General features: G+C 37.4%; 1 protein-coding gene across 5 annotated transcripts in view; it reads right to left on the bottom strand.

The window, feature by feature from the left end:
• Positions 1-23076, bottom strand: part of Dmxl1 (Dmx like 1) — a 151961-nt gene that overhangs the window by 65546 nt on the left and 63339 nt on the right. For all 5 annotated transcript variants that reach the window (XM_036205232.1, XM_036205233.1, XM_036205234.1 and 2 more), the window contains 7 exons: positions 13722-15404; positions 12475-12582; positions 6317-6486; positions 5578-5675; positions 4383-4548; positions 3528-3789; positions 574-1655 (listed from right to left, as the gene is read on the bottom strand). In XM_036205232.1, the coding sequence (XP_036061125.1) occupies positions 574-1655; positions 3528-3789; positions 4383-4548; positions 5578-5675; positions 6317-6486; positions 12475-12582; positions 13722-15404 (3569 nt within the window). The remainder of the gene's footprint in view (positions 1-573; positions 1656-3527; positions 3790-4382; positions 4549-5577; positions 5676-6316; positions 6487-12474; positions 12583-13721; positions 15405-23076) is intronic.

Here is a 23076-nt window from a genome sequence, read left to right as displayed (position 1 = left end):
GACCTGAGGTGGTAGATATTTCCACAGCTATACCTAAAAACGGTACTACCCTTAACCCTCCTTGAAAAGGTGAAGCTCATTACCTCAGAAGGCATTCATAATATGTGTTCATACAAATTCATCAAGTCATAACATCTAACAAGATCTCATCTGCAACTGTAATGCACACAGTTCCTCCAATTCCTACTATGACTAGTCACAAAGGTTCAGTCCTTAAAACGAGGCCAGCCTGGGCTACAGAGCGAGTCCCAATATAGGCTCTAAAGCTACAGAGGAACCCTGTCTTGAAAAACCAAATAAAATAAAAAAACTTTTAAATTTTAATTAACATAATTTTATTACTTCCTCTCCTTTCCTTTCCTGCACATGCTCTATGTTTGACTTATTGAAGTCATATACCTGCCAGTGTGATGGTACATGCCTTTAATCCCAGCACTTATTTGGGAGGTACAGGCAGAGGCAGAAGTATCTCTGTGAGGTCAAGGTCAGTCTTGTTATAACATAGGGAGTTATAGACTAGCTAGAGTTACATGATCACACCTTGCCTTGAAACAAAACAAAAATGTTACATACCTGCTGAGATTCTTGTAAGAGTAAAATTAATTCCATTCTCACAGATGCAAGACCCCCGCCATGAGAACCATGAAGTACGCAGTAACTAAGAAACATTCTTAAGAGTGACTGATACTTCAAAAGCCACTGTCTTTTTTCTTGGAAACTTTCTCTCCGTTGATTCACTTTTGTTTGGTGATGCAAATCATCAATCTCCTCACTTAACTCAGATTTCTCTGCACTTTGACTAAATGTGGTCTGCAGCTGTTCTGCATCTGAGCAAAAGTCACAAGTCCTCTGAAGAGCCACAACCTCTTTTTCAAGCCAGTGGTAGAGTTGGTAACGCAATTTCCCACCATCTATTTCATAGCCAGTAGATAAAGTACGGAGTTCCACTGTGAGAATCTTTAAACACGCTCTAAATTTTAGTTGAACAGCAATTATATCTTCTGATGGATTTAAAATGTCACTTTCATCTAGTGTGCTTAAAGAGTCTGTGTAACTACTTAATTCATCTAATTTTTTGTCTGTTTTTCTTGGCAAAGGTTTTATTTCTTTCATTAAAATAGGGGGATCTTCATTTTCTTCATCGTTCTCGCTATCCCATTTCAACTCCAAAGAGTCATCCTGAAATACCATACTTGGTTGGCTCCAATCAAAAGATAAGGTTGAGTTTGAGTGTTTCTCTGAGGAACCCTCTGAAGAAGATTCAAAACCATTTATCATTGACTGTGACCAGTCAACAGCAGAAACCTTATCTTCTCTTGCATCCGATTGTAATGGAGAAGAATCTTTACTAGTAAAAAAACTAGTAGATGCTCTACAAAAGTTTTTTGTTTTCTTGACAACTTTGGGCATCTTTGACAATACTTCCAAAGCCAACATGGGGCAGCCAGATTTTAGGTGAGCACTAGCAGTACTAAAAAATAATCTTCTTTCACTTAGATTAATTGTTCCTGCCAGTCCACTTTTTCCTGTTAAAGCCATGTGCGTTGAAAATGTATCAGATGATCCAAAATGACGTCTTAGCAAAAGTGGATGGGTCCTTAGATAATTGTAGAAATTAAAAACTATAGGATTACAGGCTGACATCATGACTGGATCTGAAAGTAAAATCACTTCATAAGTCAAAAGAAGCTCAAGATCTGAACTGAGAATTTATGACTGTATAAAAGACCCTTTTCTCTCTGAAGAAACATGAGCAGGTCTTTGGGCAAATTATAATAGACCACACTAATCCATGTCACTGAACAGACGAGAGCACATCTTACAATTGTATTTTAAACTGAAACAATGCCTTCAGATAGAATCTTTAGCTCCTTTCTCTTGAGTTCCTAGATACACCTCTTCAGTCAGTTTGGCTAGTCCTTGTCTTCTCTGACCACAAATGCTATGCTGTATCCACACCCGAGTTAAACTCCTCAAAGTCCCATGATCTTAAACACCATTTATATGCTGTTAATTTTCACATCTCTATCTCCTCTTTCCTAAATCCCCCGTTTCATTCATACTTAAATAGAAACATTTTTGCCCTGGGGGCTTCTTATTTAATGTGCTCGTGGCACATACCACCCTTTATCATCCATCTCTTTTGATTGACTTGGTTATTTCGACATGTCCTTTGCCCAAAGGTTATCTACTTAGAGAAGGATTCTTGATCTAATCAACACTCCATCATATCTTTCGCTATTAGTCAAGCTAAAAATCCAGGAGTTAGCATTAATTTCTTAGTCTTTGACACTCTATATAAAATTTAGTCCTGTGTAGTCACACTAAAATTATCCCATATTCAAATATTTCTCTCCGCCTGTAGTCCTATCATACTGGTACTATCAATTAAGCCAGTAGTATCCTTTGTCTTTCAGAAGAACCCTGATTTAAATCGTTCTAGGAATGTGGTATTGCATTAATATCTCTCTCTCACACACACACACACACATTTACACATTTTTTTAAACAAGGCAAGTAAATTTAATAAAATGATATTTTCCCTTCATTATGAAGAAGTCAGTTTGAAAATCTTTACCTCAGATGGCTACAAGACTTGAATACCTGAGTCTCATGGCTTTCTTCTGAGTTTAAAAAGAGACTTACTTCCTAATTAAATAGTGCTATATAAAAAGTTATAAATTAGAAGCTACTCTACTTACTGTTCCAAATGATACACCACTAAACCAGCTACCACATTTAGTGGTAAACCAGTTCAATCCTGCCTCTGAAAAATACTGGAAAAGAAAATCCCACCATTTGTATATGACTCACAGAAAGAATTTCACTTTATAGTAGGCTATAAGAATGTTGCAAAGTTGGGTATGGTGGCACGCACCTTTAATCCCAGCACTCCACAGGCAGAGGCAAGTGGATCTGTGAATTCAAGACCAGCCTGGTCAACGGAGTTTGATCCAGGACAGCCATGGTTGTTATACAGAAAAACCTTGTTTTAAGAAGAAAAAAAAACAAAAACAAAAAACCAAGCTACACACACACACACACACACACACACACACACACACACACACACACAATTTAGAAAGAGAAGAAGTAGAGTTTTAAAGGGTACATTTACAATAATTTATATGCTACTGATCCCAAGAAAACAACAGTCAAGGATTTGGTTAATTTTAGGTTCTCCTGTCACATCCTTTAAGTCAGCTGTCCTTACACTGAATATATTTTTCTTGTAAGAATTATAAAACTGATTAAGAAGTGTAATAACTCAACCTAATATTAAAAATTTGCTTTACATTATTACCATTTCTCCAAAGTAATATTTATGATCAGTACATTTATTTCACAACAAAAGGAAATCTAAAGTTCTCTGCTTTAAGTGGTTTATCTTTCTGAAATAATAAAACCTCACTTAGTCACAAAGACCAAAAAATTAATATTTATTATGACATTAGACCAGACAGTGGAGTACACTCTGAGGAAACACTAACAACACTTTTATTAGACTCTAGGAAGCTCCAACTTACCTTCATCCTCTGTAATTGGTTGCTTTATTAATGTTTCTAGGGCACCACTATAATCTTCTAAAATCCAATGTGCCATACTCCGAAGAAAGGGATCATGATGTGCATTTATATTCGATGAACTGAGTTCACTGACTGGAGAACCAATTCCCAAAACTTTTTTGCGTAAAATAGATTTGTATGTTGCAGATTTATCAAATTCAGACTCAAAGAGTCTTGCTATTACAAGAGCCAACTGAATGTCATTCAGTTTCTCAAGACATACCTTAAAAAATATTTTTTATAAATAAAGTCAGCTTTTAAGAGAAACTCAACCTATTTACCATAAATGTATAAGGATTTATTAATCTCTAAATTTGATAAGCAATAAATATAATAACAGCATGCATATTGCCTACTTAAGTAAATCAACATTTATAACTTTTGCAAAACTATTTGTTATTACTAAGCATGTATTTACAAAATAATTTGGCCTGAGGAAATGAGTAACTCTACCCAGTATAAACCTATAATTTTTACTCTTAAATCTCAAATCTTTTCAATTCATCTAAGACTAGAATTTTAAAATAAAAAAGATATTTTTCTCAAGTTCCTTAAGTAAAATAATAGCCAGATATACTTAAAGTGTGCAGAGTCATATGAATTACTCATTTTACAAAACTTGTTTTATCAGTCCTGTAAAATATCACTCTAGCTAAATGGTAAAAGTGTAAAAGCTATTGTGAAATATTATCAGTTACTTCAGGTACTTAGCCTTGTATTATTTCTACTAGTTAAATTAAAATTAAAAACTTAAGATTTAGATGAATTGCTTAAAGAAATGATAACGCTAATTAAAAAGAAAGTTTAATTATTTACCTCGATTGCATCTCTGAGGCAACCACCTAAAAGAAAAAAAGCTGCAGAATGTTCAAACCTTTGCTTGCCTAATAAAGAAAAGGCATTTTTCAAAGCTGCTTTACGCCATCTCTCTTCCTCAAAATTGTGTCCAAAAAACTGTGTCATTTTGGTGTCTTTTTGAGATCTATAAGGGAGTGAAATTTATGAAAAATTTAAACTACTACTTAGGAATCAGCCTTTTGCACTTAGGACTTCAAAGTTGGGACTTTCAAGGAGTAAGATGGATAATTTGAAGGCAGTCCGCACTACAAAGCAAGATCCAGTTACAAGAGAAGTTATAACAATGAAAACAAAACATCTGCCCGTTCATAAATCACGACGAATCTGCATCTTTACCAATACAATAAGATTAAGTAAACATTGACTTTTATACATAAATCTCACAAGTTATTTAAAAACCCTCTCCTTACAAACTGCAACGTGAATTGAATTAGCAGCACTAAGAAAAACACATCACCTTTAAGTCCATGCAGAATAATTTTACTAATACATATCTACATTAAGATAATTTACACACTAACATTCATACTAGTATAAAATTAACACATTATCCGTAATTTTGTTCTAACCATTTAAAAATGACTTTGGCAATCAAAAAAATCAATGGAATCTAATAGAAAACAATCCTGAAAATGCTTAGATTTTTAGAAATTCATATATTTAATATCAAAAATTTCTGCAGAGGCTGCCATTCTGAAACAGAACCTCCAACACATGGTAATCATAGAGCCCGGGTGCTGTTGACAAGTGAGAGGACAGAGATGACAGCACCAAGGAAAGTAGCAGTTTCAGGGACGCCCTGGCTCATGTCCTTCAATACCAGAGGACAGATGTTTATCCCAGACTCCACTATCTTCTCCTCCCTGCCAACGCGGATGCAAATGCATCTGGACAAGTTTGTTTTCTACTCCTCTTCCTCCCTCCCTGCTTCTTGGTGATGAGAGAGACCTTCTTAGACTAAGCAAGCAAACAAACGAACTGAAGTGACATCATCTGGTTTCTTCTAACGGGGAACAAGGGTAATCTTTCTCCCTATCAAGTATCTCCTTTCTCATGAAAAGCAACTAAGAACCTATTCAATACAAACATGTTTTACTTTGTGCATTCACTCTGAATGAAAGTGACATTTAGCTCTGAAGCAGTTTTTACTTACCTATATAATCCCCAAATCACAGCTTTTTTTTTCATTGCAAGGTAAAAAATTGCAGCATCTAAAGGATCATTATTTCTATGGAAGGCTGCTTTGGCTACCTACGATTGGAAAAAAGTCATCAATCTTTTACAGAAGTAGCTTGAGAGTGAACAAATAATTTCTCTTATATACAAGATTAGTACATGCCATTTCTATGTTAAAATTTAAATAAGCATAAATAAGTATATGCATAGATACATAAATGGTAAGAGAAGCACTTAATGTAGCGAGTATACACAGAAAAGGTGACAGGGCTATAGAAGCCCTCCTAAACTATTGTATTTTTCTCAACAAATACTTCAGAAATTCAGAAGTATACCAGTAAATAAATGTGTTAACTAGAGGTTGAGGATAGATAGGCCTTATGGCAGGGGCCTAGAATCACAACAGCTCAAGAGTTCTTCAAGAGAAAAAATGCATATTCAAGGCCAGCATAAAAATGTACTGAGACCACTAAATATAAAAAGTCAAAAGAAGGCTGGGCTGGGGACCTCTGCTCACTGGTATAATGCTTACCTAGCATTCAAAAGACCCTACATTCAATACCTAACACAACACACACAAATTATGATGCTGTTTCTAAAATAAAATGGAATAACTAATATCAGAAGAAACAGTATGCCTGTTTATTATTTATTGTTTGAATATTAAACAAATATTCAAAATATACTATTGTTTTTACCCAAATAAAAATACTTACTTTTTCTATGCATTTGCGCAAGATGCGAGAATTGCGAACCCACCACCCCACACCCATTGCTCTCAGTTCAGACCAAGTAGGATCATCTTTCTGCATGGCTGGCAACATATTCAGCAGTTCTTCTTCTGCTACCGAGTGAAATGCCCAAGCAAAATGACCAGTAGAGAGGCCTGAAGAAATAACAAAAATGACACTTATCAACAAATATTATACAATGATTATCAGAAATGTGTATATTTGTATAATAAACATATAAATGGTTTTAGATTTTAATTATTTACATAAATTAACTCCAAATACCATCAGTTAATATGTCAATGAATTGTGTATATCATTTAAGACAAACCAGGTAAAAATACAAAGTAAAATGATATATTCTTTAACTTTGCAGAGTCCTTCTACTGTAACAGATGAAAGAGTAAAATCCTGGAAATAGCATAAGAAGTGAAAGTGTAAAGGACTTTAAGGAACTGTCACTAAGTACCCATCCTGTGTGTATGATTTAAGAAAATACTTCTAGGTTTATTCTCTCTGTGGCCATTTAAAACCGTGATGGTGACAAGTCTGAACTGGAAATCAGATACTCTGGGGCATAGTCTTGCTCTCTTAGGACAGGCTGTTGGCTCTTGAAAAATATCTGCCTTACCACTTTTGCAAATTGCTACACGCATTAATGAGAAGTCCTGTCCCCTTTCAAAGCTTTTTCCAGGCTCATAACTACACATAATTTTTACTGTTCCTAGAAATATGACTTAATTTTTTTATTCTTGATTCTCCACAGTGATACCACTCCGATGAATATAATTAATACCTATTTCTTTGAAAACATACAAAACACCAATAGGAAATGTCACTGTGCGGCAGTATTTTTGTTCTCTGACTATTACCCATAGACTTCTTGAGAATACAAGCAATTGGGAGCACTGTTACATGGGGGTGTGCTTTCCTCCTTAGTACTGCTTCTCTTTTCTATCAAACATCTGTTTTTGACATGCTCATACATACATGCAGGCAAAACACCAATGCACATAAAATTAAAAAAAAAAAACAAAAAACAAAAAACAAACAGGGGATAGTGGCTCATGCCTTTAATCCCAGTACTTGGGAGCCTGAGGCAAGAGGATCTCTGAGTTCAAGACCAGCCTGGTCTATAGAGCAAGTTCCAGGATAAGCACCAAAACTACACAGAGAAACCCTGTCATGGAAATAACAACAACAACAGAGAGAGAGAGAGAGAGAGAGAGAGAGAGAGAGAGAGAGAGAGAGAGAAAGAGTGCATAGTTATATCACAAAAATATTCTAATTAAGTAATACAGAACACAATCTGACCTATAACCTTAGTTACTATGCTGTCTCATCAAACTGACAGGATATTTTGTTTTCATTTTTCTATATTAAGAAATTTTCTTCTCATTCCATATGCTATCCACAGACCCCCCTCCTACTCCTCCCCAGCCCTCCTTCCCAAGCCACCCCGCATCCCCACATCCCCCAAATTGAGGTCCCCCGTGGGGAGTCACCAGAGCCCAGCACACTGAGCCTAGGCAGGTCCAAGCCCCTTCCCACTGCACCAAGGCTGTGCAAAGCTGACAGGATATTTTGATACTGATATTTAACATTTGTGTCAGCAATCTAATGATCAATACATGTAATAATGTTCAGCTTCTATTCTGTCTTTTCATGCTACATTTTATTTAATGAGCAAATAAACGATTGTTTACAAGACATGACTTTAACATGGCTTCACATTTTTAATGTATGCTAAGGAACAGTTTCTTTTACTTGAAGAGATATTAGCATTCTATTCTCACTGCAATAGTAATCACAATAGTCAAGATGTGGAAACAACCTAAATAACCATCTGCAGAAGCATGGGTTTTAAAAATATGATTTCACACACAATGGAATAGGAAATTCTGGAATATGTAACACAGATAAAATTTGAAGACATTATACTAAGTAAAACAAGTGAGTCACATGAATAAATACTGTATTCTTCTACTCAAATAATTTATCTCAAAGAACCAAATTCATAGAACCAAAAGAGTACTATGGTGGCTGCAGGGGCTGAGAAGAGGGGAATCGTTAGACATCAAGTTTCATCAAATAAAATAACGAAACTCTAGATATCTGCTAATACCAAATTGTAGCTATGGTCAACAATAATGTACTTTTGACTTATAAACTTATTTTAAGGATTGACTTCATGTAGTATAAAGAATATCTTTGTTAGAAAAACAACACTGAAAAAAAGTATAAGCAGATAGAAAAGCTAATAAATATCTAAAGTAGAAATCAAAATGTAAATTAAGAACAAGGTCATCAATAGGCTCAAAACAGTCAACTTCTGAAACTATAAGGAAATAATCAGAATAGAGTGTCAAGAACTGTGAATTTGTTTTTAAGTATAGCTGAGCTACCAGTAGGAGAACAGAGAAAAAAGGGAAAATAAATTTTTCAATCAATAGTGTTGGGACCATCCAGGAAATTAATCAAAATCAAGGATGCTCAGAGAACACAAAGCAGGTCAAAACAACCTGTAATTCTGCATGTAATTACCATAACCAATAAACAGACCTGTGCATATACAGTCAAATCACAGACTCACACACACACTGAATAGCCTTACTCGAAAAAGGCAAGTGAAAGATTTATTTCTCCCTAAAAATAATACTATCAAGAGAAAATATGAAATATTTAGTGTTGGAAGGAAAATCATCTAGAATAATACGTTCAGCTAATTATCCTTAAGGACTTTAAAGGAGAGAAAATCAGGAAAAGGAGGAAAAATCAGCTCTACAAAAAATATTGAGATGTTCTTCAGAAGGAAAATAAAACAGGTAAGAAACTTGAATTTACATAAAGAAAAACAATCACTGAGGAAGAAGTAAGTTAAAATAAAATTTAGAACCTGAAACTGTAAAACTACTTGAAGAAAACATGAGAAAGCTCCACGACTTCAACAAAGATATGATTTCAGGACAGACAACAAAAACAGACAAATGGGACATGAAACTCACATGCTGGTAGCAAAGGATGAAAGGCACCAAGAAGAGAAACAGCCTGTAGACTAAGAGAAAGCACTTACAATCTCTACATGTAGTAAGAAATCCCATCAAGGCAGGGTGTGGTGGCACACACTCTGGAGTCAAAGGTAAGTGGATCTCTGTGAGTCCAAAGTCATCCTGGTCTACATAGTGAGCCCCAGGCTAGCTTAGGACTATGTGGTGAGACTGTCTCAAAAAGAAAAAAAGAAAAAAAAAAAGTCCAAAATATAAAATACAGAAAAATCTTAACAGCAAGAAGGAAAAGAAACTTGATTTAAAAATAAGTGAATGAACACTCCATCCATAGAAGCAAGTAGGCTAACTGTAGCTCTTCACCTCTTCCTGTTCTCCTCAAAAACCAATCCCTAGTCTCACCCCAGACCTGTAGCAGACTACCTGCTGTGGCCTCCTCTCCCCCATCTCCAGTGGAACACACAACTTCCCTCCAACCTTTCTTCCCCACTCACCACTTTATCCAGGTCCTCAAATCCATCAGGCATCCCCTGGGAACCCACAGGCTACTCCTGCCAGGGAACCGGGTAGCGTACCTGTAGATCCCCACCTCTCCCTCCTCTACTCCAAATCCGATCCCCCAGTCTCACCTTCATCTCTGTAGCAGGTCATCTGCTGCCCACATCTCTAGCATATCAGACAGATTTTCTCCTCAGATCTTCCCCACTCATCCTGTTATGCTAGCCTCCTAACTTCAGCAGGCATTCCCTTGGAAACCCTCCAATCAACTTTGCCAGAGAAGCTAGTAAGCCAGGGAAGGAGGTAGGCAAGCTTCAGATCTTCACTCAACCTTCTCCCTTCCAAATCCAAACCCCCATCTCATGCCGATCTTCATAACAGACTACTTGTTGTGGCCTCTCCTCACTCTCTACTCCCATTTCTAGAGGAATAAGCAGATCCTGGTGAAACACCATGCTTTCTTTCTCCTGTGGACTCCCTTAGGCTCCTCCCAACTGATTCCCATTCCTAAGTGACAGTTCCCAATACCTAGGAACATATTTTACCTCTAACCCCCAGTGGCCACACTTAGCAGTATCCCAGAATTCCCAAACAGGCAATATGGGGTCACATCACACTCCCCAGAATGATAGGTACAAAACATGTACCAAAGACAAGACCAGATTATCAACACCTAGAATTTCAATTACCCCAAACAGAGATGCTTAGACTCCAGTGTAAAAACTACCAGAGAGGAAAATACACCTCCACAAGAGCAGAACAACTCTAGCACAGTAGGGACTGAGAACTTCAACATAAGACAAAGACCTTAAAATAGCCTTTTGAACATGATAAAGGTCCTTTTGGAGGAAATGATTAAACCCTTAAAGAAATCTATGAAAACACAAACAATGGGAGGAATGAAGAAAACACTTCAAGACCTAAAAGTGAAAACAGGGTCAATAAAAAAAACCCAAACTCAGGGAAATCTGGAAATGGAAAATTTAGGAATTCAAACAAGAATCCCAGAGGTAATCACCTACAGAAACAACAGGTGGAACAGAAAATGTCAGGCACTGAAGACACAACAGAAGAATGGCTACCTCAGTCAAAGAGAAGTTAAATCAAGAAGAAAAAAGTCCTGTCAAAAAAACACTAAGGAAATGTGAGACACTATGAAAAGGCCAAATCTAAGAACAATAGGAATAGAGGAAAGAGAAGAAATCCAAAGCACAGCCAGTCAGTGGTGGTACATGCTTTTAATCCCACTATTCAGGAAGCAGAGGCAAGTAGATCTCTGTAAGTTCAAGGCCAGCCTGGTCTACAAATTGAGTTCCAGGACAGCCAGGGCTGTTTAGTTACACAGGAAAACTCTGTCTTGAAAGACAAACAACAAACAAAAGGTAAGAAAGAAAGATGAATTACCAGTAAATATACAGAAACATGTTTAATACTTCAAAACCTCCAGTAAAGTGTAAATTAAAATCACAATGTGACATGACCTATTATCTGGAAGAAAGATATTATACCATAAGATTAAAATCCTTCTCTCCAAGGATTTGGAGAAAAGGGATATATCATATGATACTGGTAATGATCACCATATGATATTAGTTGTCATAGGCATTATGGAAAAATATACAGTATTGCTTCATAAAACTAAAAATAAAATTGCCACATGGTTCAGCATTTCTACTTCTCGATACAGACTAAAAGGATTTGAAATGAGTATGTTGAAGAGTTAAATGCATCCATTGTTCACTGCAACATTATTTATAATAGCTCTGTTAAAAATGCAACTAAAATGTCTATTAAAAAAATTGTTACTTGTAACAACATAAACAAACCTGGAGAACATTATGCTAAATGAAAGGCAGAAAAAGACAAATACTTCATCACTCTACTTACATGCAGAATCTACAATGCATCTTATATAAGCAAAGGATAGAATGGTGGCTACCAACACCTGGGGGCAGGGCGGTGGGAAGACACTGACCAAGGAAGGATGTTTATGAGATCTAATGCATAACATGGTTACTGCCTTCTTTAAAAAGACAGCTGTGTATTGTACACTCATTAAGAGTAAATTTCAAATGTTTTCACCATAAAAAGTAAGTATTTGAATGACTGATTGTGTTGACTAGTTAATGATTAACTTGACAGAATATAGAATTATCTGAGCTAGATCTCTAGACATGCCTGTGGAAAAGATTATCTTGATATTAACTAAGGTGAATAAACTCACCTAAATTAAAATGCAAAAAAAGGGGTGAAAACAAGTAGAAAGAGAAACAATGGAACAGAGGGGAAAGTGAGAGACATATATCACTGAGTAAATGCTTTACCTGCATGGCCCAAGTCCCACTGCTTAGGACAATGTAGCCAGTAATGCCTGGCACCCTGCACTAACTTCAAATTCCTGGGTACTGAGACCATGTATATTTGAGTTTAAGTTAACATCATTGAGATTTGTTACTTGTAATCACATATGTATCAGAATAAAATATACGTAATACTCTCATGTTAGTTATAGTTGGGAATACACACTAATTTTACCAGTTTGGTGGATGGATAAGTCTTGTCCTTTACTACCCTTCTTTTGTCCTACCAAGTATCTCTTTTTCTTTCCTGGTAGCTCCTTGCAATAGACATCAAAGTCACCTTGGTGAAGGAGTTGAGCTCGATAGGCTGGAAGGGAAGTTGTAAGGAAGGTATGGAGTCGAACAGCCAAAAGAAACTTTAATCCACATTCATCTAGAGTTTCTCCACCTATAACCAGAAAAAAGTGTTGATTTTTGTGTTAAAAAAATATGTAAGCAAATGCAACACTAAGAACTATTTTATAAGCATAAACACTAAAAATTTTTACAGTTGTCATCATGTCACAATACCATATAGAAGAACAAAACATTCTTAAACTGGAAAAAAGTTTATTACTCTAAAATATTTTCTAGTATTTTTTAATACAATTTTTATATTACAGGGAAAACAGCATGCTAAATAACTGAAAACTAAAAATGAGAATGAACTGACTTTAAGTCTATAAACATTCTTTCTTTATAATCTGACCTCCTTTGATCTGAATAATTTATTAGTTTCTATGGTATGCTGTAATAATGTTTACTATAATGGATTCAAATCATATCTGCATCCCAATAACCAGCTGTAGTACTGAAGGAAATGGTTTTATAAACAGTATGGTAATTAACTCCTGATTTTTTCTTTATATGATTAAAAATAACAGTAACATACTCATATTAAACTTATTAAAATAAACATGACATACTTATATAAAATTAGTATCTACTAGTAATACCCTCAAAAGTATAAACTAATTTTTTTAATTTAAAACTTTTTGTGTCAAATTTAATCTTTATTTTCTTGCCAAGTTTAGTTAAATAGTGAATCCTACTAAGCAATATATATGGTTTAAGACAACATACTTGCTAATTTCAGATTTTGCTTGAGGATGATGGAAAATTTCCATTTATATGTGCTCATAACTTAGATGCTTAAAAAATGCTCTCAGGGTAATGAAAAGATCGAAATCTGTTGTCTTTACATTTGTTATTCTAGGCAGGAGTACACAATAACACTAATTTTTGAAAAATCCTGAATCATACTGTAGTATTTTACAGTGGATTATTCCCACAGAAGGAAAAAACAAAAACGAAAACATTTCATTTCAGCTACTTAAAATCTATCCTTCTGCTAAATTCATAGGAGTTCAGTTGGATCTTTTGTACTGAGCAGACAATTATTCATGATGACTGCTATGAATTCGTGAAACATGAATTTTTTGCAATAGTTTTTAAAAGGCCTTCATAATATAATTTTTATTAAAAATTACATAAGATCATTTTTCTATAAAAATATTTCTTCCCATCTTGTACAGAGTTTAGTTTTACCTTGACTTCTGTCCCTGCTTTCTCCAATATCAGTGCTTGTAGTTGCAATTGTATCTGCTAAGGCCATCAATGACATCTGTTCCATCCGGGTGAGCCCTGGTAAACTAGAATGCAGTAGATGTCCAGAAAGAACTTGTGCATGCTCAGGACCAAAGTAAGTTGGACTGTATTGTGAAAGGTCAATAACTCTGGGCTTTGTATCTTCTTCATCTGTCTCTAACATGTGACTATCAGACATCAGAACTGAAGTTTGGAAAAGCTCATCATAACTTTCTTTTGATAACTTGTTTTTTTTCCTTACGGAACTTTCATTACTCAACTTCTCCAAAGATGAGCAATAGCTGTCATCATCCGCTGCAAGTAAGGCATATAAAGGCAGTGGGGGGACAGAATCGATCTCTGTGTAGTCTGTGCTTTCAGTCTTGTGGAATGCCTGAGGGTCTCTGGTAGTGCTTCCACTAGCACTGATGGTGAGAGACCGAAGGCGGCGCTCCGGATTGGATTCAGTCTCACTCAGAGCCACAACTTCCCCAGCAATGCATTTTACAAGATGTGACAAGATAGCCTTGGCTCTCCGGACTTTGCCAAGATCCATGAGTTCCAAAAGTTGCAAAGGATGGTACTGAGGTAAAGTTGGGGAAAGTACATGAGCTGCTTCAAAAAGACCAGAATCTTCCATATCCACTGAAGGGTCGAACGTAGTTTTCTTTCCACAGATTTTCTGTGCAAGACTAGTCATAGATCGAGTAAGAGCTTTCTTTGGAGGATGTAGCCCAGAACTTGATGAGTTACTTTGTTTTATTAAACTTGGTATGGATGGAGTACTTCCATTGTATGAATCTGTTGTAATAAGTTCTTGTTTATAAGATGGCTGCCACTGGGAATACACATGCATTTCACAATCCATTCCTACCACAAGGATGCCATCCCGGACCCATGATAAAGAAACAGGAAAAGGTGGGGCACCTTCTACAGAAGAAACCAAGTCCACACTTCGTAATAGTACAAATTTAGAAAGAGGTATGATTTTAGTACTCTCCCAGAGAGGAAATGTCTGGTTCTCCTTACCAGTTTGTTCTTGCACCTTGCCAGCCAGGGGTCCATACATAAAAAGTTTTGAGCCAATTCCAACAGTCAAGATATGAGAACCATCTTCTCTAGACATCCAATCTAAGTGAACCAAATGTTTTGTGTTTGATGTAATACTTTCTTTACTGAATAAATATGCCTCTTGTTTATTATAGGCCACTAAATTGCTATCAATACTAATGCCAGAATCCAACACTGTACTTAACTCATCCAAATGAATTGTTTGTTCAAGGACCCAACATGAACCTCCTGTCGACTCACATTCAAAAATACTTACATGCATAACAAATTCCTGAGATTTACTAATAGATGCAGGCTGCTTATAGGCTACTGCTAAACGATTAGTATGTGCACAGCTCACTTCTACAGGCCTACCAGGTACAGTTATACTACTATTACTCTGAAGTCCATCTTCAATGAGTAATGGCCATTCTTCCCAGATATACACAAGGTCTCTTTTTCCATTCTTTGATGTAGCTGATTCTCCATCTGTTACTCTGCATCGCCAAAATCTTACTTTATCATCTGAGCACGAAGTTGCCAATAAATAAGGGGCACTGCATGCAGGATATATGGAAGATGAACTCAGGTGTCCTAGAAAGAAAATGAGTCATTCAAATTTCTTAGTAATTATTTATATTTTCCATGCATTCAAAATTTTAGCTGTTTTGCTGAAAACTACTGTTAAGAAGAAGAGAGTCACCAGGCAATGGTGGCACACGCCTTTAATCCCAACACTTGGGAGGCAGAGGCAGACAGATCTCTGAGTTCGAGGCCAGCCTGGTCTACAGAGCAAGATCCAGGATAGGCACCAAAACTACACAGAAAAACCCTGTCTCAGAAAAAATAAGAACATGAGAGTCTGTATTTAGTTTAAGGCTTATGATCAGGCTCTTAATGACACCAATAAGCTTTATACTACAAGGATGGTTAAATGATTTGGTGAGTAAAAGTGCTTGCTGCCAAGCTTGAAAACCTGAGTTTAATTCCAGAATGCACACGGGGAAGAAAAGAATAGACTAACTCAAGTTGTCCTAAGTTCCATATATGTGTTAATGCAGACACGCAGACACACACACACACACACACACACACACACTCGGAGGGAGGGAGGGAGGGAGGGAGGGAGGGAGGGAGGGAGGGAGGGAGAGAGAGAGAGACTACAAAAATGACACCAAAACCTAGAATTCAAAAATTTATTTCAATCTTTGCAATTTATAGGTTAAAGCACACACTGCTGGGAGCTGTGCAGCCTAGTCTTGGATGAGGATAAGGTACCTGCCCAATGGGTCTCCTCAGGGCAAGGCACCTATATAAAAGGACTCTACTTGGCAAGAACCAGTGGTCCACGGGACAGCATAGGAATTTGCAAAATTTGTGCAGCTTGTAGCTGTAGCAATATATTGGTGATTTTTTGGGTGAGTTTTACTTTGTCAGTCACACATGCAATAGCTGTAATTTTCCCTGGAAACTCTGCTCTTTCTAGAATATTTTCCCCTAAGATTCAATAGGGAGCTAATGCTTCTTAAATCTCTTATCTGGAATTACTAACTGTAACTCCCAACCCTGGGAAGTTTTCTGACTCAATGGTGATAGTTAAGTACATATGAGAAAATAATACTTGGAACATTAAGCATGTCTCACAGTTCTGGAAGGAGAGTAAGGCATGCATACACAGACTAGGGAGAAAATATCAAGAATATACATAGTGCCAACTATGAAGTTCACTGGAGACCTAGCATAGACTCACTGGTAGGATCTGGTATGCTCCCAGAGTAAAAAATGCAAAATGTGGGATGGAGAGATCCATCTTTACCATACATAAGAGCTAATACTGGGAGAAGTATGGTATAGTGAGATGGGAGAAGAATGCTTTGTCAAAGTCTGTCTTTTCACAGAGCGATTGAGACATAGTAGACTCTAGTAGAAAAGGGAACGAATGGTATAGAAATATATCTTGACGACATGAAAGAATTCTCTGGGTTTGATATTGTTGTCCTTAAAACATTGCGCCTATGTCTATTACTTTTTTACTTTGTAACTACAAGCAGCTGCCAGCTGACATAAGTGCTGCGAGATCAGGATGTATCTGAGTCGATATTTAGTTGAGCCTGAAAAATGCTAAATTTGATGTCTAGAATAAAGTTATGCAGGGGGTGGAAAGGTGTATCAGGGAAGCATAAAGGGGAACAATGGGGCTTTCATAATGATCATGATGTATTCCTTAAGTTGTGATGTATTTCTTAAAGTCTTAAAGAAGCCAATAATAAAGCTGTTAATGTAACCCTGGCAAGAAAAAACTCTGTTTAAGTATAAATAAAGATGGCCTGAGCTATTTGGGGCCACTTGAGTGCAACCCACTTAGTGGTCAGAAGTTTTTCTTGCACCCACATCCCTTCCCCATCTCAGGACCTGAACCTGAGTCGAGGCTTGACCCCGGCACCTGACAATCCACATTATATAGGTTCTAACTTAACTGAACAATTGTACTATAAAGGATTATTAACCCTTAAATTATTATCCTGATTCTGTACCCATCATTTGCTAGCTTTATAACCACGTATCCCAATTTTAAAAAATCAATATAATTTAAAAAATCTGTCTAGAGTCTCTAGTTCCACCTTCTTCATATTTTTCAATTCAAGTATGACTTCCCAAGCTTATGGTCACTTTCCAGTTTTTTAATTAATTTTATTATTTGACAATTTCACACATATACTATAAAATATTCTGATTTTCTCCCCCTCTCCCTCCTCACCTTCTCCTTCTCCCTCCCATCACTACCACCCACCCACCCACCCAATCCCACTACTGTCCTTCCTAGGGTCATGACTTTCAATTTTGTTTTGTGACCTATCTAGCTTAAACAAGGTCATTTGTGTCACTAGTGGATTAGAACTACTCATTGGAGCCTGGTGAAGGCAATAACACCCCCTCTTCTGAACCTATCAGTAACAAACTGTTCAGCAGTGAGAGGCTGGGATCCCTGAGTCCCTCCTCCATCCATGCTTGACTGATGACAGGCTCACTCATACACAAACCCCTTGCAGGCACTTGCAGTTGCGATGATTTTGTCTTGCTCAGAAAATGGCATTTTACGGGCTTTCTTTCTATCTGCTGTTTTTTTTTGGGGGGGGGAGGGTTGAGACAGGGTTTCTCTGTGTAACTTTGCGCCTTTCCTAGAACTCGCTTGGTAGACCAGGCTGGCCTCAAACTCACAGAGATCCATCTGCCTCTGCCTCCCGAGTGCTGGGATTAAAGGCGTGCACCACCACCGCCTGGCTCTGCTGGTTTTTACAGTCTTATCACCCCCTTTCCTGAGGTGCAGCGGGAAGACAATAAATATCTTCCATCAGTATTTTGTACAGCCATGTATCTGTACTGACCACTAATCACTGAGAATAGAAACTTCTCTTACTAGTACTGCGAACTACATCATAAACCTATGGTGTTGGTGATCACAGTACCTAGTGAAGAACTGATTTTTTATTATTTAGAAAAACTGACATAGCATTAAACTGTCTTCTAAATATTTATGTTTACACCCCCAAAGTCTTGTACTATTGAAGCATATTTAATAACATTAATCTATTCTTAAGGGAAATGAATATTTTATCAGACTTAAACTAACAATATGTACCATTAGTTTCCCAAAACAGGTTGTCAAATTTAAGGGAATATTGATAGCGACTTCAAGCAGATGTAGGATCTCTATCTATTACAACTACTCAACTGTGTTACTGTAGAGTAAAATCATATATCCAACATCAAACAGGTATGACTACATACCACCAAATTTATTTGTAAAATATAGGGAACTGGGCTGGGGAGAAAGCTCAGTCAATTCAGTGCCTGATGCATAAGTACAAGGATCTATGGTGGAGTATTGAGGACCCAGGTAAAAAGCTGGGCATGAAACATATCAATTAGGAAGTTAACTGTTTAAAAAAAAAAAAAATTAAAAGAGTTTAAATAGAATTACCCTACATATGTGGACAATGTCAGGCATGCCCATGGTATACCTCCCTCTGATCAGAGAGAGGTATACTGATCAGAGAAGTCCTAGAGATCTACAAAACAATACGAGATATTGCTGCTGCCCTTGACTATCCACCACAACTAAATGATGTCACTATATGGCTGAAGACACTGTACATACTGGCTGCAGGATATAGAGAAATCAAATGCAAACTGTCCAGGAAGCTTCCTCCTTGGTAGTGTGTAGTTAGAGTTTTCCTGCCTGGCCCAGTCAGGACAAATCTCTCTTACCCGCCAGTCCCACAATCGCTCAGACCCAACCAAGAAAGCACACAGAGACTTACATTGTTTAGAAACTGTATGGCTGTGGCAGGCTGCTTGTTATCTGCTTCTTCTATCTTAAATTAACCCATTTCTGTTAGTCTATACTTTGCCACACGGCTCGTGGCTTACCAGTGTCTTTACATGTTGCTTCTCATGGCAGCGGCTGGCAGTGTGTCTCCCCAGCCTTCTACTTCCCAGAATTCTCTTCTCTTTTGTCCCGCCTATACTTCCTGCCTAGCCACTGGCCAATCAGAACTTTATTTACACAGAGCGATATCCACAGCACTTCCCCTTTTCTTTTTTTTTTAAGGAAGGTTTTAACTTTTACATAGTACAATTACATATAACAAAACAATTATCAAGCAAGAATTACAGTCACAATATTAAAGAAGATATCCTATCTATCTTATATTTGTGAGTCTAAGGTTTTATATCTAACTTACCTTTTATCATAACTGAGAAAATTATAACAATCTAGCCTTCAACCACATCAAAGACCTCAGAAGGATTTAATATTACCTGAGAACCGGGAGAAGGATGCAAGCATTTTTCGGGAGTCTTGCAAGAGTAGACAGAGACAGCTGGCAGCCTGGACAGTCACCTAATATTCCTTTGTAAAGTTGGGGCAACTGTCTTCAGCCCACAGGGCTAGAGTCTCTCGGTCACTTCTCTCAGTGTCCTGTAGAATGTCTGGCAGTTTCCTCTGCGAAGCAGGAACCTGAAGGACCATTTTGTCAAGCAAAGTTTAGTGGTCACCTTTTTATGGGTCTTGTATGTCCAGTCGATCAAGCAGTCCAGGCAAGAACAGTTTCTTGTCCAAATGGCTATTTTTGTCAAGGTGAAGATAAGATATGAAGTGTCTTTAATGTCCATCCTCGTCTCTGAAGTAAATCGGTGTTGCCAGGAGCAGACATGTCTCACTGTCCAGAATGTTGGGCTTCTAAGACATTTCCATTTGAAAGTTTGTCTTCTTGGCACAAAATGTCCTACTGGGAAATAACTGCCCTTGCCTCAACTGCTGACAGTACAAATGCTGTCCTTTCTGGACAAGCGGGACACAATGAAAGTGACCACCATACTTTGCCAAGACAGGGTAAGATGGTCTTTCAGAATTCCTGCTTCTGAAATGGTCTGTCAGATACTCTAGGCCTGTAGCCAATTTGAATGCACCAACGATACTGAAAAACGTTAGGTGACTGTCCAGGCTGCTAGCTGTCTCTGTCTACTCTTGCAAGACTCCCGAAAGTTGCTTGCGTCCTTCTCCCATTTCTCAGGTATTATTATATTCCTTCTCAGGTCTTTGATGAGGTTGGAGATTAGCAGTTATAGTTACAACTTAGTATATATACATATATAATATCTTAGATAAAATATATTATGTATTAGACTCAGGTTCTTTAGGATAGGATACCTTTTGGAATGATCTTTGTAACATGCCACCTACCCACACTCTAGACTTCCCTGGATTTTACTATGTGTTTTTTGCTTGATATTGTTTGCACTTATTGTAATTCCAACTTATCTAAGTCATTATCCCTCATTACTCCTAGACAATATTTGATAACCATCTCTTTGTGTATAGTCTTGTATTAGGTTAGAACTTTCTTATTTAGACAAAAGGGGGAGATGCAGTGGATAGCCATCCCAGCATTGGCCTGGAAGTTCCAACCTCCATTGAGGCTTCAGTAATGATCACGCCCACAAGGCGGGGCAGAGGAGGGAGCGGAAGACCCAGGAGCAGGAGGAGGTGGCTCTCTTGGTTCCGGGACGCGGGACGCAGGAAGAGACCGAGCAGAGTTCTCCAGAGAACACCGCCGGACTGCCCTATACCTTTGCCAGACCCTGCAACCTACCCCTTCATTTGTAAGTTACCCCACAAAATAAACCTCCCTTTTAACTACGTGGAGTGGCCTTAATAATTTCACCAATAGTAGTGAGCTTCCACAGTGTGAAGATGCGATGCAAGAGGCTGGGAAAGAAAAGACATGAATGGTCTTACCCAGCTCTGAACCATACATGTCACAATACAGACCTATCAAACAAAACACGCTAGTTTGTGCAACAGTGGCATTACTGTTAGAGGGAAGTAAATGCTTACTGACTGGATCTGAAGCCTGCTCTACAAGAGGAAATTTCATGCCCCCTACTATAATCTAGTCAAAAGACCATGAGTAATAACTGCAATTATTATTTTACTTAATGGTCTTGCTATCAAATTGTCATCTAAATCTTTATGTTTATACCTATAATCTAGGCTGCTCTACAACTTGATCAAGAAGCCTCTTTTTGCAGTGGATAGCAGTCAATGGAAGGATGCACAATTGGTCCAAGTGCTGATAAGAGACTGAATACTCAGCCCTAAATGAGATACTTCACCATCTCCCCTCTTCCCAGCTCATGGATATCACTGAAGAGAAGACAGAGAGAATCTAAGAGTCAGCTGGGGGATGGGGAGTTGTGTAAAAGACTACCTTCTAGACATGCTATGGCTGTCACACTCATGAACTCAAGCAGCTGTGGTTACTGCACAGAATCAAACCAGCCAAAATTCTGGCAGAGATGGGTAGATGGCATCCAGTTACTACTCCTTGCTGAGGAGCTATGAGCATTTGGTAAATTTCTGAAGGACAGAGAATCATTCTTTCTTGAGGATGTGACCATAGGATTCCAATGCCCCATAGGTATGCACATATGGGCAACACTAACTGGACTAAGGGGGTTATTTAAAACATTTTTTTAAAAAGGACATGTAATGGGAATGGGGCATGATAGAGTGGATATAGATAGAGTTGAAGGAGGAAAATAGGGGTTGTATATGATCATATTTCATTGTATATGACTGAAATTATCAAGAATAAGGATAAAATGAAAAAAGCTGGGAATAGGAGCTCTGTAGCTTTATGGGGTAGAAGTGGGCAGGAAGAGTTAGATCCCTGAAACTCACTGACTGGCCAGTCTAGCAAAATCAATGAGCTTCAGGATCAGTCAGAGACCTCAAAAAACAAAGGTGGAAGGCTAGAGAGATAGCTGAGCAGTTATAGAGTTCATACTACTCTTGCAGATTGTCTTAAGTTCGATTCTCAGCACCCAGATCAAGGAACTTACAACCATTTGAAACTCTAGCTTTAGAAGATTAGGCTGGTCTTCATAGACACCTGCATCCACATGCAATCACCCCACAGATACCTTAAAAAAGAAAGTAACTGAGGAAAGATGCTAGATGTGGGTCTTGGGAATCTAACTCAGATTAACTCTGATTGTCAGAGGCCTACCAGTAAACACTTTTACCCACTGAACCATCCACAAGCCTCTACCACATTTTAAAGTTCATTTCATCTTAACTGTCATGTTATTTTAAATCCTTAAACAAATGTTAACATTACATTAGGGCCATCAATTTCTTTGCATGGAATAAAACATTTTTAATTCTTTCCATGATAACTGAATAAATAGATAAATAAATAAAATTCACAATAGAAAAAAAAGTTTTGACTATATTTTCTTTTTATTTTTAATAGGCTCTCATTATCTAACCTGAGGGCCTGGAATTTGTTATGTAGACCAGGCTGGCACTGAACTTGCAGCAATTCTGCTTCTGCCTTCCAAATGCAGAGATTATATGAATGAACCACCAAATCTGACTTTGTTACCATTTTTATAAAATAAAACAAATCTTGTTTTTCCACATGACTTCTACATTGGGCCAAAGAGTTGTCCTGATAAGTATCTTTGATTTCTCCATTTTACTATTTTACTTTAACTGGACTGCAACAATAAAGACCTACTGTGGTAGCTAGTAACAGAATTCTATCAATAGTAAAATCATTCTTTTTCCAGTTTCAACTTTCCTTACACTGTTTCATATATGTAAGCAGAATGTAAAAATTAGTCAAAAGTATTGTTAATAACCCCAACTCCTAAAAATTTCACCTTTCACAAAAGATTAAGTATCTGATAACAGTAT

The sequence above is a fragment of the Onychomys torridus genome, chromosome 13 (assembly GCF_903995425.1).
Source record: "Onychomys torridus chromosome 13, mOncTor1.1, whole genome shotgun sequence".
In the NCBI taxonomy this organism is placed as follows: domain Eukaryota; kingdom Metazoa; phylum Chordata; class Mammalia; order Rodentia; family Cricetidae; genus Onychomys; species Onychomys torridus.
This window is presented reverse-complemented; position numbering and strand designations above follow the sequence as displayed.